This window comes from Martes martes, assembly GCF_963455335.1.
Source record: "Martes martes genome assembly, chromosome: 3".
NCBI lineage: Eukaryota > Metazoa > Chordata > Mammalia > Carnivora > Mustelidae > Martes > Martes martes.
The window spans coordinates 119,719,928-119,735,065 of NC_137890.1; the positions used below are offsets into that span (position 1 = coordinate 119,719,928).

A 15,138-nucleotide genomic window follows, 5' to 3' on the forward strand; every position below is an offset into this window, starting at 1 on the left:
TTTCTCACGGTGCCCATCTAAAAACCCAGTTGAATTTCAGCAAGCTCCTCTAATATGTGGTTGTTCTAAAAACAAATTATTTAATCATACAAACTTTAGGTTAAATATCTTTGACGCAAGATTATAATTCAACTTTACCACACACTTTTTACTTAGCTTATTCTATTGACCATGCCACAGAATGAAAATAAAATGTGATTTCCAGTGTAAGTGACCTTTTTCTCTATCTGTACTGAGCAACCGATGACTTATAGAACATGCAAGCCTTTCCTGCTTAGTGTGCAAATATTCATGCACGTCGCTGAATAGCTCAGATTAAAATTTGATTAAAATTTCAATAGTACCAATAGCTCTCTCTACAATATATTGTAGAGTTGGGGTTCCAAAAGCTAAATGGAGAATCCTCACCTACTTTGGCATCTCGTTTTCTCTGGGGTTCTTATGATAGAAGTTTGGCACAGTGAAGTGGTCCATGTGTCAGCTGTAGAAGTGGGAACTCTTGGGGTTGAATCTTATCTCTGCCATCTACCAGTTACCTGTGTGACTGGGCAAAACTCAGTCTCCTCTGGTGTGAAATATTAATACTTCCTCATATAAAAGAACCTACCACACTGCTTGGACTGAATAAATCCTGAATACATAGTGGTGATTTTAATAATAGCAAATACTGCATTTAAAATTATTTTGTTTAAGTTGGTCAGGTTCCTTTCAGATAGAAAAACTGTATTTAGGAATTATGAGTAGTAGACAGTTGTGGGTGTGCATGGGGGAACATCCAGTTCTTGAAGAGGAGATGTTAAACAGCATCATTCACAGAGCACTCTCCCGGCAACTTCCAAAAGCTGCGAGAGTTAAAGGGTGAAATAATGTCAAAGTTTGTGAGCTCAATACATTTAAAATGTAGCCTCTTTTGTGCTCATATCCATAAAGAAAAATAAAATTTAATCAGTAATATTTAAGGAAATGTTTTACTTGAGAATCATCAAGGGCCAAATGAACCTTTCTTCTTTTGATGACTCCACAGGGATCTTCGGAACCTAGTGATTGAAATGGTTTTGTCTACAGACATGTCAGGTCACTTCCAGCAAATTAAAAATATAAGAAACAGTTTGCAGCAGCCTGAAGGGTAGGTTATTTTCTTCCATCATGTTAAAGTTCCATAGGCTTAGACTCAGAAAAGACTGTAATTGGTGACTTCGTTCTGATAATTTGAATATGTCCTTGGTTTGACAGGATTGACAAAGCCAAAACTATGTCCCTGATTCTCCATGCAGCAGACATCAGCCACCCAGCCAAATCCTGGCAGCTGCACCACCGCTGGACCATGGCCCTGATGGAGGAGTTTTTCCTACAGGTGCCTCTATGACAATATATGCAAATATGGAAATAGTGTCTAGGCGTATTGACACGCACATTTGTAAATACAGAATCCAGGACTTGTGACTATTATCAACTGGCCACAAACATTCTTGTGGCCTCAAGCAGAATTTACTAATCTTTCAGATAAATATAGTTCATAATCCTATGTAGTATAATATATGTTCTAAAGATACTCAAGTCTTGGATCTCTGATGCTACTCCTAGGAAAGAAAGAAACAAATTAGTATTGTTGTCTGCTGTTAAAAGATAAAATACTAGAGTAGGGATAGCAAATATCCTTCATCATAAAATGGGAAAGGGGAGGATGTATAGCACTGCTGTATACATCTTGTTGGTTAAAATTTAGTCATATATGCACAGTTGCGAGGGAGGCTGAGAAATGTAGTTTTTTGTTGGGTTGACATGTGCCTAAGTTAAAACTAGATTGTTATATGAAAAGACGTGGGGAATGGACGTGGTCTCTACCTCGAGGATACTTTTTTAAAAAAATAGTGTCCCTGTTTTTTTCCACTCCCACCTAAGGTACCACAATACAATTATGATGCTAACCACCCAGAGTTAGCAGCAGTTCCCAAAGTTAAAGACTCGGTCTTCCATTAGAATGGCTTCACTTCAAGATGCCAACCTCAAGTAGGGCCCTAGGACACCATGCCTTCTGACCACTGGTTATAAATTCAGGGGTACCTATGACCCTCCTGAGGTTTGACAATTTGTTATAGTAACTCAAAGAACTCAATAAAGCACTATTCTTATGGTTATAGTTTAATTATAAAAAATACAATAAGGAAGAGCCAATTGACATTATACCTATTCTGAAGACAAGAAGACTGAATATATTACTATATTTGGAGGACTCTGCTTTCTGTCTCCCATTGTCAATGATTATGATGTATGGTTTCACTTTAAAATAGCATTGCATAGTCCTAGAGAAACTTACTGAGTAGCATCTTCCAAATTTAAGTATTTTCATACTAAAAATAGTTTAAATATACTTTAATACATTTTGTGATTAAAAAAAAAACACCACAAATGTTAAAACCTAGCCAGTTCTACATGGAAACTGTGTGCTATGGCCAAATAAAAATTGTAATTTCATGCACTCAAACAAATATTAACCAGAAAATGGCAAATCTAAAGAGAACTTAGAGATCTTTAAGAATGACTTTCTCATATTAGATATGAAAAAAACAGAAGTATGAAGAGATATAAATGACTTTGCTCGGGTTTAAAAAAATGTTTAATTATTTTAAATGATCATGAAAACACAATTAAAATTTTGTCAGATGCAGCTAAAGCAATGCTTAGAGGAAGATTTATTTATTTTAATGCTTATATTAGAAAAGAACAAAAGTATATATCAGTCATCTGTGCTTCCAACTAAATAAGCTAGAAATAGGAAAATTAAACCTAGTTGATCAAAGGAAGTAACAAAAAGAAAGTTGATCAAAGGAAGTAACAAATATAAAAGCAGAAATCAATTAAATAGAAAAAAGACAATAGTAAAAATTAACAAAGAAAGCAGTTGGTACTTTATCAGCAAATTAAAAAAGAGTAAAAAAAAATAAGTTATAAGTAAACGAGATGTTATCATTACAGACCCTACATATAGCAAAAGTGTAAGGAATATTATCCACAATTTATGCCAATACATTTGACAACTTAGAAGAAATTGTCAAATTCTTTGAAAGACATAAATTACCAAAACAAACACACACAAAAATTATAATCTGTATATCCAAGTATCTATTTTTAAACACTGAACTTGTAATTTAAACTCTTTCTATGAAGAAAAATTCAGACTCAGATGGTTTCAATTCTTCCCTTTCAGTTCTCAATTCAGAGAGATGGTAAGTTCTCTCAAGCTTTCCAGAAAGAAATAATTCCAGTTTTAACACAGAGAAAGAGGGAAAATTATCAGTATAACCCTGACAAAACCTGACAAAGATTTTGCAAGTAAAGAAAACTACACACCCATATCTGTCATGAACCTAGGTGGAAAATTCCTTTAAGTGTTAGCAAATCCAATCCAGCAATATAACAAAAGAGTACATATTATTACTTGAGTTGATTTAATATTAAAAAATCATTTAAAGTAATTTACTGTACTAAAAGAAAAAAGAGTCCTACTGTCATATCAATAGATGCAGAAAAGACATTTGACAAAATTCAAAAGACACTAATTACAAAAACTTTCTGCAAACTAGAAATAAGGGACCTCTTTCAACATGGTAAAAAGTGTCTATAGCTTTCATAATATTTCCTGATGAAATATTGAACACGGTCATACAAAGTTCAAGATATCTTCTCTTACCAATTCTTTCAACATGGCATTTGAAGTTCTAGCCATTAAAATACATAGAAGAAAATTAAGTATAGATTGGATAGAAATAAAAAGAACTGTCTTTATTTGCAGAAACATTAGCTTCTACAAAGAAAATTTTAAGGAATCTCTAAAAAGCTACTGGAACAGATAAATAATTTTAACAAATTTGTAGGAGCAATTGTAGTTCTGTATGCTGACATCAAACAACTTGGAGATAAAAATTTCAATATAATATGATTTATAATATCATAAAAATAAAATATACTTGGGAATATATTTAATTAAATACATATAAAATCTAAACTCTGAGAACCACAGGAGATTGTTGAAAGAAGATTTTTAAAGACCTATCCATGTAGATTGGAAGGAATACCACATTAATGGATTAACATGTTAAGATGTCAATTCTTCCAAAATTGATTAATATACTTAGGATAATTTTTATAAAAAATTATAACAGAGGGTATGTGCTATGGTGAGTGCTGTGAAGTGTGTAAACCTGGCAATTCACAGACCTGTACCCCTGGGGCTAATAATACATTATATGTTAATAAAAAATTCAAAATTTAAAAAAAAATTGTAACAGACTTCTTTGTAGCAGTTGAAAGAAAGCCGATCCTAAAATCAACATAGAAATGTAGGAATCTAAAAATGGCCAAAACAATTTTGAGAAAGACTGAGAAAACTGGAGCATTTATACCTCCTTATCACATGACTTAGTAGAAAGCTAGAGTCATCAAAGTGTGTGTTATTAACATGGAAACAGGCAAATAGATCAATAAAACAGAATAGTGATCCCATACTTACATGGTCGTTTGATTTTCTACAAAAACAACGAAACAGTTAAATGGAGAAAGGAAAGTTTGTAAATAGCAATGAAATGATACTTACTAAATATATGGGAGAAAAGGAATCTTGTCCCTTATACAAATATTAATTCAAGTTTGACCCCAGCCTATATAAAATCTGACTCTAAAGTTTCTAGAGGAAAACTTAGGAGAATATCTCTAACCTTGGGAGTAGCCAAATATTTCTTAGAGAAGACACAAAAAGCACTGCCCAAAAAAGAAAAAAAAATTGGTAAAGTGGACAAGAGCAAATTTTAAAGCTTTTTCTCTTCCAAAAATACCATTAAAGCAAGCCATACAGTGAGAGAAAATATTTGTACTACAAATATCTGCCCAAGAGCTTGTTCACAGATTATATAAGGAACTCCTACAAATCTTACACATTTTTTAATAAAAAATATATAAAATGTTTAAAAATTTAGTCTAATTTGATCTGACACCTCATAAAAGAAAATACACAAATGGGTGATAAACACATACAAGTACTCTCATTATCATTGGTTATCAAAGAATTGCATATTAAAGCACAATGAGATACCTCTACATCCTCACCATAATAGCTAGAATTAAAAGGACTGAAAATACTAAGCATTATTGAGGATGTGGAACAACTGGACCCCAGTTGGAAGTCCAGGCATTGCTGGTGGAAGTATAATCAGTGTCAGGCCTTGCTAGAAGTATAAATCTTTACAACTCATCTGAAAACTACTGGTTAACATTCACTAAAGTGACACTTAATCTCCCCTATGATGCAGCATGTCCACCCACAGGTGTATAACTCAGAAAAATTGTTTCTTATGCCCACCAGATGTGGAGCAGTCATAATAGTATTACTTATTACTTATGATGGCCCAATAGTAGAAACAGTCCAATTTAACATCAGAAATAGAAATGGTATAGTCATACAGAGGAATACCATGCAACAATTAAAAAATGAACTAATGATACAAACCAGGATAAATTTCAAAAAATAAATACTGTATGATCCCATTCATATGAAGTTCAAAATTGACAAAATTAATCTCTGGTGATTTAAATTTGAATAATGGGTATCTATAAGAGGTGAGATTCACTGGAAAAAGTTAAGGGAACTTCTGGAGGTGATGGAAATGTTTTATATACTAACTGTTAATTATACAAGTGTATTCATAATTTATGCTTTTAAGATTTGTGCATTAAGTTTTTCCTTGACTTAAAAAAGAATGTCAGAATAAAGGTGCTTCATCAATGACTTGAGCTTTAAAAAAGAACAGTGTTAAGAGAAGTCTCTAATAAACTCCAGAGACTCTTGAAAATTACTGATACCCAAATAGTATCATGACTTTTATTATCCCTGTCTTTTATTGATTTCAAACAAGACAAAGAATACCTTACAGAACCATGAGAATAATGAATTTAAGGAAATCAACTCCAGGTGTTTTTGAAGTTCAATATATTCTTGATTTTTCTAGAAAGGTTACTAATATTAATAATGAAGCTTCCAGCACTCAGTGATTTTTGATATCTGAAATCCAGGTAGAGGGAAACTGTTTCATACAGCTATTGAGCAATTCTGTCATTCTCGGCACCTGATAAACAGTGACTCAGATATCTAAGTAGAGATTAAAATGTACACAACACGAAAGGTCAAGTCTTAGAATAGGTATAGCATCATGATATTTGGAATGATTTTATGATCTGCATTTTTCAGATTGTGTTAGAATAAGAAAGGGTCAGGTTTTTGTTTTGTTTTGTTTTGTTTTGTTTTTTACAAGATTCTTGATGGGCAATGATAGGCATTTTTATCATCCCAGAATGTTCAGAAATGACAGTCTTCGCTTGAGTGACCTTAACGTAAAATACTTACAGCTCAAAGGAGAGTAAAGCATATATGTTAATATGGGCTATTATAAAATCAAATTGTCACGTCTAGCATTCCCTCTTCTCTTCAACTATGAAATTCCTTTCAGAACATAATAAGTTGATTTAGGACTTAAGCTCTTAATAATAGAATCTTATATTTCTCAGTCTCTGAACTTCTAAAAGTAAGTGACTTTCAAATCCCCTTCAGAAAGATATACAGCAAAACAGGTGAAGGTCAAAACAAGTGAGTTTGTACTAGCAACAAACATGCTCACAAGCAAAACAAGCTTATCTTTATGAGACTTATGTTCACATATCACATTGATGCCAATAGCTAAAATGTTTTGACGCATTCAATTAACTAAATGAATCTCACAGTACTCTTGTTCTTTGTCATATCCCATATTGTAGCCCTTTGGAGGTGTGTGTATATGTGTGTACACACATAAATACACACATATACATATATACATGTAGTACCTGTACATATATATACACACACACACACACACACACACACACACACATATGTGTGATTGAATGTTTCAGAAAAATGCAGAGGAATTTTGGGATGTGTTGACTTCTAAGTCACTTTCTTATTAATTTGTCCACTACGTTAATTTTATCTAACAAAAGGGCTTAAATCAATATTAAGAATTTTTAAAACATAATGTACTTCTAGAAGACAAACCAATGTAGACCAAACTATCTGTACCATCCTTTAAAATTCATCAATGTTAACCCAACTCTTGGCGTAGCTACTTTAAGTGTACCTTCTAAATCCTTTAGAACTGTAGCCTGAGATGATCAGAATTGTATCTAGATTTTGCAGCCTTGAGAAACCTATTTCCATCTTCAGTAAGCAACAGACGATAAAGCAGGTCCTCATCTCCAAAGCATGTTTCACAGCATGATTGTGATATTCGTCAATAGAGCTAATGTTCTCTCCTCGAGTGTTCGTGCAGGGCAACACAGGTGCCTCCGCCCTCTGACTGTAGTGTGTGAATTCGGGAGATGCTCCTTTCATTTCAACTATGACTGATGTGACAGAGATCAGAGGTGGAGGGACTGGCCCAGGAAAAAGCATTAGTACAGGAAGACAGGTTTTTGCTTTTTATTCTCTCCTTAAACAGACATATTAGCAAGATAATAAGGATAATAAGGTTAGCAAGATAATAAGGAATTACTACAAATAAAGTTAAAATAACTACTTCCTGCCATTAAAATTTGTTCATGCTTCATACTATATGAACCCAATAACTAAGTGAATTTTCTCTTTTTCAACTAGTTGTTTTGTGACACATTTTAACAAATGACATTTATGTAAAATCTCCATTTACCAGTGAGCATTACCTTGTCAAACAAATGATTAGGAATGCAATTTTTTGGAGAGGGAAGGAAAAATAATTATTTTATTTATTTATTTTAAATTATGTAATCATCAGGCCCCTTATGTTCTTCAGCATTGCTAGAAGTAGTATAAAGTGTGTCATTTCAAAATAGATTGTATTTCCCACAGTAATAAAAATGTATTTAGTTAGTGCATTCTCAGCCAAGGATCTTGGGATCAAAAATTCAGACACAACCAAAAAAAATTCATCATTATAAAGAACACTTGCTATGAGCCAGGATAATAACTTTAAATGTAAAAATCAAAGCTCATAGTTTTAAGAGACATGCAAGAATTATAGGAGGGGTACTAATGTTCTACAAAATATAACTCACAAAATACATTTTTACCATATCATAAATTTTGTTGAAAGTGAATATGTTAGCTGTAATAATTATTAAATTTTTAGACAGCTTTGGTGGCTTTCTAGAATTTAGAAGGACCATTTTTAGAAGGAAAGAAGACAATTAAGTGGCTTAAATCCCTTAAGTAAGTTGTCCCCAGAGGGCTAAACTATTGCTTCTTCCCCTCTCCTCCATTAAATTCCCCTATAGAATTAGTGGCCCCTAGAATTCACCCTTGACCTTATAGTGGCCCCCAGGTCTACAGTCAGGAGCTTCCTGTATATTTATTGGTGGTATGGCTTCTGTGATTAAAACTTAGTTTTCAGTGCAAAAGGTTTCTCAGGATTTCTATACTTCACACTTTTCTATCTCCTTCAATTCTTGAAAGCTATAGAAATTGCTTTGGCTTCAGATAAAATGCAGAAAAGAAAAAAGGTGCCAGTAAGTCACTGGAGTTGACATCCTGTTGACAGTGATCAGAGCATTTCACACTGTTAGGAAAGCATAAAAATAATTATTGGTCTTTGTTGCGGCCTTTCAGAGAAGAAACCTCAACAACCTCCAAGAGAATTGCCAAAGCAGGCAGGAGCCCGAGCACTGCAGGCTGCCTGGGGTTCCCACGTTGCTGGGGTCACTTTCTCCCCTTCCCTGCCTGCAGACTCATCCCCAAGAACAGATGCGGGGATCCAGGAGCAGCATCGAGTGGCGTTGATTAATTCATTGAGTTTGGTGGCTTTAGGGCCCTATATTTTTGCTCCAACCACTGTAAAAGTCAATGTAGCAAAATATATGTATAGGCAGTATTTTACTGATTTTTTTGAAAATACATTCTGGGCTTCCTGAAGGCAGTGCCCTCAAATGAAAGTACATCTTCCAGGAAAAACTAGTTGACTTTTGCAGTGCCTATTGCCTTGACCCCTGATTTCATCTTGATGGAAAGTAAATGGTCCCTATTCAGGGATATGATAAGGAAAATTACAAAGTTTGTCAAATTTATATTCAGGGAATCCAACTTTCTCTTTACATATCTTTCCCTCTCCTTTAATATTACCCCCCTCCTTTTCCTATTTTGTTTATAGTGCCTTCTGAGTCTGGCTGTAAGGCCCCCTACTAATCCTGCACTCATGGCCTTTAATTCACCCTAAAGAACAACATTTTAAATATTTATAAATAAATTAAATAATTAATGTGCTTTAGCATTCAGTGTGCTTTAGCAGTGGAAATTTAATGGAATCCCAATTCCATTGTGGAATATAAGAAGCAAATAGAATATAAAAATTTCACTCCAAATATAGAAAGGTGAATCCTGCATATATCTGTCAAATGCCTAAGTCCTATATGAGAATGTTGCCATCTAGCATTCTATAAAATTTAGCTCATGGAAGGTAATTCATCACAATGTCTTCTTCAGGCCCAAATTATCATTTTTAGAACAAAGAACTTCTGTCACATAGTATAAAAATATAGCTATTAAATACCAAACAGCAGCCTCCTGATCAATAAAGCCAATCAGTTGTACCCACATAGATCAGATAAGTATCTCCAATATCACATTTCGCACCAAGTCCATGAGGAGATTTATTTCTATTTTAACACTAAAATATTTATATTTTAACATAAACAATGATGTTATTCTTGTACCTTATTCTCAATATGCTAAAAATCAAATCCATAATAGTTTTCAAATCCAGCCCTCATTCATATTGTCTCACTTCTATTTTGTGGCACCAAAGACTCCTATTCATTCAGGTGTGAAGCCAAGAGTCATCTTCAATTCACTTCTCGTCATCCCCCACACTGCTGACAAATCAATCTTTCAAAAGCAGAACTCCTGTCAGGTCCATTCCCTGCTAGAAAATGGAGGGTAGGGGGATGGCAGGAAATGCCTCTCTGCCACATGCTGGATTAAGTACTAATCCTTTTTCCTGTGGTTTAACACCATCCATTAGATATCATAAATACCTCACAGTTCTGTATCTTTGCTATGATGAAGTATGGTTCTTTTTTAAAATTTTAGTCCCAGTAGATTTAACATGCAATGTTATATTATCTTCAGGTGTACAATATAGTGATTCAACAATTCTGTGCAGTACTCACTCCTCATCATGGGTAGTGTACTCTCAATCCTCTTCACCTATACGAAGTATGGTTCTTATTTGCTAATATTTAATGACTGTTTACCAACTATTAGGCTTCAAATAACTTAGATAACTATATGATAATCCTACTAGGTAGATACTAGGATATCGTCATTCCTGATAGGAGTTAACCACAATTACCAAGTGAGGTAAAATATGAGGAGAACTCATTTCAGCAAAGGTTGTGATACGTCTGAAGTAACAGAGAAAAACCGTTGAACAGCAGGGATTCAAATGTGTATCTTGTGGTTCCAATGCTGATGGCACTAATACTTCCTTGTCCTCTTTCCCTTAAGCTGGATGTTAATATTGATTCCAAATGGAATGGGTGTTGTTATCCTCTAAGAAAGGAGCACAGCTGCTGAAGGAGGTCATGGAAATTCTACTCCCTATTTTCTCTAAGTCACGACATAGTAAAATATAGCCATTTGCAGCTACTTTGCCTACTTCTCTGCTGACCATATCTAGATGTTCCTCCAAACAATTCTGATTTCAAACTTTCTGCTCCTTATAATCAGAGGCATGGTTTAGAAGAAGTGCACCAGACAACATTGTCAATGAAAAACTGTAAAGCCCATAAAACATACTGACGTGATGTTGTAAAGATCATGAGGAAAGTTGTTCAAGGACATAGAGCGAGTAGGAACTGGGAAATTCCTCAGACAGGCACGCCATTGTTACGTGGGCTCCACAGCAGAGCAAAAGTGAAGGCCCCTCACTTTTGTCTTCTGATTGCAGAACCTGACCATGTGTCCTAAATTGTGATCTTACACAAGGCCAGTGGAGTCCATGAAGATATACAACCGATAGCTTAGGAAAAACTAGAGTCTGAGGCATTCTTTCAAATACCAGAAAATTGAAGTGAAGAGAAGCAAGTGAAGTAGCTTTCTTTTGTAAGCACATACTTGAATGCATAGGAAAGAACCTATGTTTGATGTTCGATAAACCTTGTGAAGAGAACATTTTGCCCAGAGCAGCCACCTTTATTTTAGGAGATGAAAACCGAATTAGTTCTTGTGATGTGGAACCCAAACATAAACGGAATTCTTTAATATATGTGCTCAATTAACCTACCATAGGTAAGATCAAATAATAAAAATCATTGACATTTCAATTTTCTGAGAATACAGTAAAATAAAATGATGCACACGGAATGTAAGAATGTTGAAGATATTCTTCACTATTTGCTGTGGAAAATTCAATTAAAATTGGTTAATAAGTGGAAAGACGTTTCAAAATGTTTATATACTTTTAATTTCAAAAAAAGCGGTACAATCATGAAGTCTTGATACTGAAGGTCTGTGATGTACTTGGCCTGGGGGGAGAAAAAAAAGCATAAAAATCCACGAGCTTGATTGTTAATTAAATGCCAAATAACACACGGAGATGACTATTTTCTGGCAGGTGCGGAAAATTCCAAAGAGCAAAGGTTTGTCTCTTCACAGTAACGGGGTTGTGATGCCAAAGCAGCGTCTCCACGTGCTGAAAACGCTCATTTTTTTCCTTTCAGCAACATATTATGTGATCAAAAGGAGACTGATTAAAATTACATCAACGTGGACTATCCCTTTGCTTTTATAAAAATTAAATAAAAACACAATGCCGATTACAATAAAGCTGTGGCTTTTCTTAGACATTGTATCTAGACTGCTCATTATCTAAGCATCTCCAACCCAAGTCTGTACTAATGAGCTTTCCTTTCACAGGGAGATAAAGAAGCTGAATTAGGACTTCCATTTTCCCCACTTTGTGATCGGAAGTCAACGATGGTGGCCCAGTCGCAAATAGGTACTGCTTAAGAATAGTGGTTATGGAGGGTGGGCGTGTGCGAGTCAGTTTTCAAATGATAAACCATGTTGTTCAAAAGGGCAACAACCATGAAAACCTCACTTCTTATTCATAATAAATTTGATCTTTAGACGGATCTGTATGGTGCTAAATGATAAGACTTTTGAAAAAGGTCTCACAAAACGAATTCAATCAAGCAGTATTAGTAAATGTAATTGTTACTTGATTTGTAACCCTTTTACAAATAATGGACTTTCTTCTTGTGTAAGAGACATTTTTTTTGTGTTTTGTTCCTGACGATTGTAATCTGTAATTTAATCCTTTGTGTGTAGGACAATTCAATGAAAATATTAGTATATCTGTGTTGTTATCACTAAGTTTGCAATATATATTTAATATAGTAGCTTATATTCCTTCAGAAAAAAAATTCTTTTGATATAAGTAGATGACCCAGCAAGTTCAGCCCGTTATTAAAACCATGTAGCTATGATGCCTGGTCCAAATATTTGTAATAGTTATTCCCAGAGTCAGCATCTTCATTACTGAACTGTAAGATTAATAAACATAAGGATTGCCGCCTAACCTCTCTAGCTGCTTCAGCACCAAGTCCTACAAAGCCCCGGTCAACTGTCGGAAACCTTCTTGCTCTGACCTTTGCCCCTTTCCATCTAAATTCCAAAGCTATTTTTCTAGCTACCTTAACACAGGTGCCTACCATTGTTTAGTGGGCGTGAGGGTGGCAGGCTAAACCCCTCTTCAGGCAAGCCGGAAAGAAGGGAAGTTTCCGAGTCTTGTTGCTATAATATAAATTGCTACCCTGTTAGTGGAGGTGACACATCATTTGCAAGTCTCCATATCCCAGGCATTTAAAACCACAGACAGAACTGGAAGTAGCACACTGGTGGCCAATTAACATTGCTTTGAGTCGAAGGCATCAATCAAAGCATAACGCTATTGAAGTTTTCTTGAGTTAAAAATGAGCCTGAGGGGTGCCTGGGGGGCTCATTTACATGTTCGGCTCTTGGTTTTGGCTGGGGCCATGATTTCAGGGTTATGAGACTGAGCCCCTGTGGACTCCAGCCTGGTGGAGCCTGCTTGGGATTCTGTTTCTCCCTCTGCCCCTCCCCCACCTTCTCTTCCTCTTAAAAAAAAAAAGGCACCCTAATACATAATATTACTAATCCAATTACTTGAAATGTGAATTATTTGTATCTGATGGATGAGGTAGTCCTCAAATGTAGATATTTCTGGGCACAGTATCACTTAAAAAGCCTCCCTCCAGTTTCCTCTTACATTCAGATGACCGTCCATAGCTCGCAGGTGTGTGTGAGGCCACAAGCTCGATTTCCAGTGGCCCACCTCTCTAGGGACGTGCAGTGAGGATGTGTATACAGAGTGTACAATAGGTTGTCTCCTCCTCCACCTAAACACCAGGGGGGTAGGTCTCCCTGGAGGACAGTGCCCCCTTCTCTCTGTGTGTCATGTTCTATCTTGATGAGTACTTTAAATTTAAAGTCTATTCATCCTGACAACGCAAGGTGGTGGGAATAATGCTGTCTTCCAGAGATGTTACTGTTCTCTTCACTGATTTGACAGAACACGCCCACATGCTGTGAACTAACACTTTACATCCAGAGAATAACAAACAGCAATCTGAAATATTAACACACTGGCAGAAAGCTCTGACTGATACAGTAAGAGGGAAAAAAGCAGTTGCCTTCCTGTGGCCTGAGAAAAAACTTCAATTATTTCATTTATTTGGAGCTTAGATATTATTTTTTGTTGATGAGTAATAAATTTAACAAGCAAGTGGAGATCTTTCAAAAAAGTAATGATCCCTCTCACTGAGAGGAAATTATATTCACTCTGGTAGAATTGAATTGTTAACAAGAGTATAAAACTGAGTATTAAATAGGAAAGCTGATATACACAAGTTATCAGGCTTAAAATTGTATCACTTCCACTATTGGGAGATTATTTTTTTAGAGCTATAGAGCTATTAAACTCTCTCTAAAGATTATGTTTTTGGATTAAAAATAATTGCAAAGGGTAAACCGAACCGGAATTGTAGCTGATAATTACTATCAGGTGCGTCAGACTCTTCATTATTACAGATTTTAGAATTCAAGAAATGTAGTATTTCAAACTATCTTTTGTTTGTTTGTTTGTTTGTTTTTGTAGGTTTCATTGATTTCATAGTAGAGCCAACATTTTCTCTTCTGACAGACTCAACAGAGAAAATTATTACTCCTCTTATAGAGGAAGCCTCAAAAACAGACACTTCTTCCTATGGGGCAAGCAGGTTTGATATTTTCTCCTTTATTGCATCCTCTTTTTTTTTTTTTTTTATCTTTGTGCTGTTTAATAACCTTTCACTTAAGATTATCCTACTATGTCTTACAGCAGGGCAGGCCATCTTTAAAGAATTGTTAGGTAGTATTGCCACCTAGTGGCTAGATGTGATATTGCATCTGCCTTTGAAATTACTTGATGTCTGCTACAAAATATATAAAACTACTAACTAAGGAGTATAACATAAGAGTATTCAATATACAGGAGAATGAAAATATCTCAATTTTCATGCAAATGTATGTATTATGCCTTGAATATTAACATATATAGTTGTGTCAGTTTGCTTACAAGCAAATCCGTTACAACCCACTTGTACATCTAGGGAGATGCCTATACCAAAAGAAGGCTTATAGCTGATGTGGGTACAACAGCTGTGTCTAACATGTAACAGTAACATCCATTATATATACAATCACTTACAGGATTTCAGGCTGAGCATTTTTCATAGATAAATTTTTAAGGCATATTATTTAAAGCTTCCAGTTGCAAACTAATCATGCTAAATTCTTACCCATCTGAACATGCAATTTTGCTATTTTGCAAATATTTGCTATTTGCAATTTTGTGATGGCACATCAACAGGCTCCCTACATGTTGCCCCAGTGAGGGCACTGAGAAAATTTTCTACCTGAGAAAGATTCAGATTAGCCCCCCTCAGGGCTCCAGAATCGTGATGCCCCTTTAGTAATGTTCACCAGTGGACTATCCACTGAGTCAGCTCACCTCAAGTTTC

The 15,138-nt window shown here is 35.1% G+C and overlaps 1 protein-coding gene across 1 annotated transcript in view; it reads left to right on the top strand.

Moving 5' to 3' along the window:
• Positions 1 to 15,138, top strand: part of PDE1A (phosphodiesterase 1A) — a gene marked incomplete at both ends in the record, with an annotated part of 235,893 nt that overhangs the window by 196,263 nt on the left and 24,492 nt on the right. Inside the window, 4 exons of the mRNA XM_080798429.1 lie at positions 1,025 to 1,126; positions 1,234 to 1,354; positions 11,972 to 12,053; positions 14,235 to 14,355. Of these exons, the coding sequence (XP_080654555.1) occupies positions 1,025 to 1,126; positions 1,234 to 1,354; positions 11,972 to 12,053; positions 14,235 to 14,355 (426 nt within the window). The remainder of the gene's footprint in view (positions 1 to 1,024; positions 1,127 to 1,233; positions 1,355 to 11,971; positions 12,054 to 14,234; positions 14,356 to 15,138) is intronic.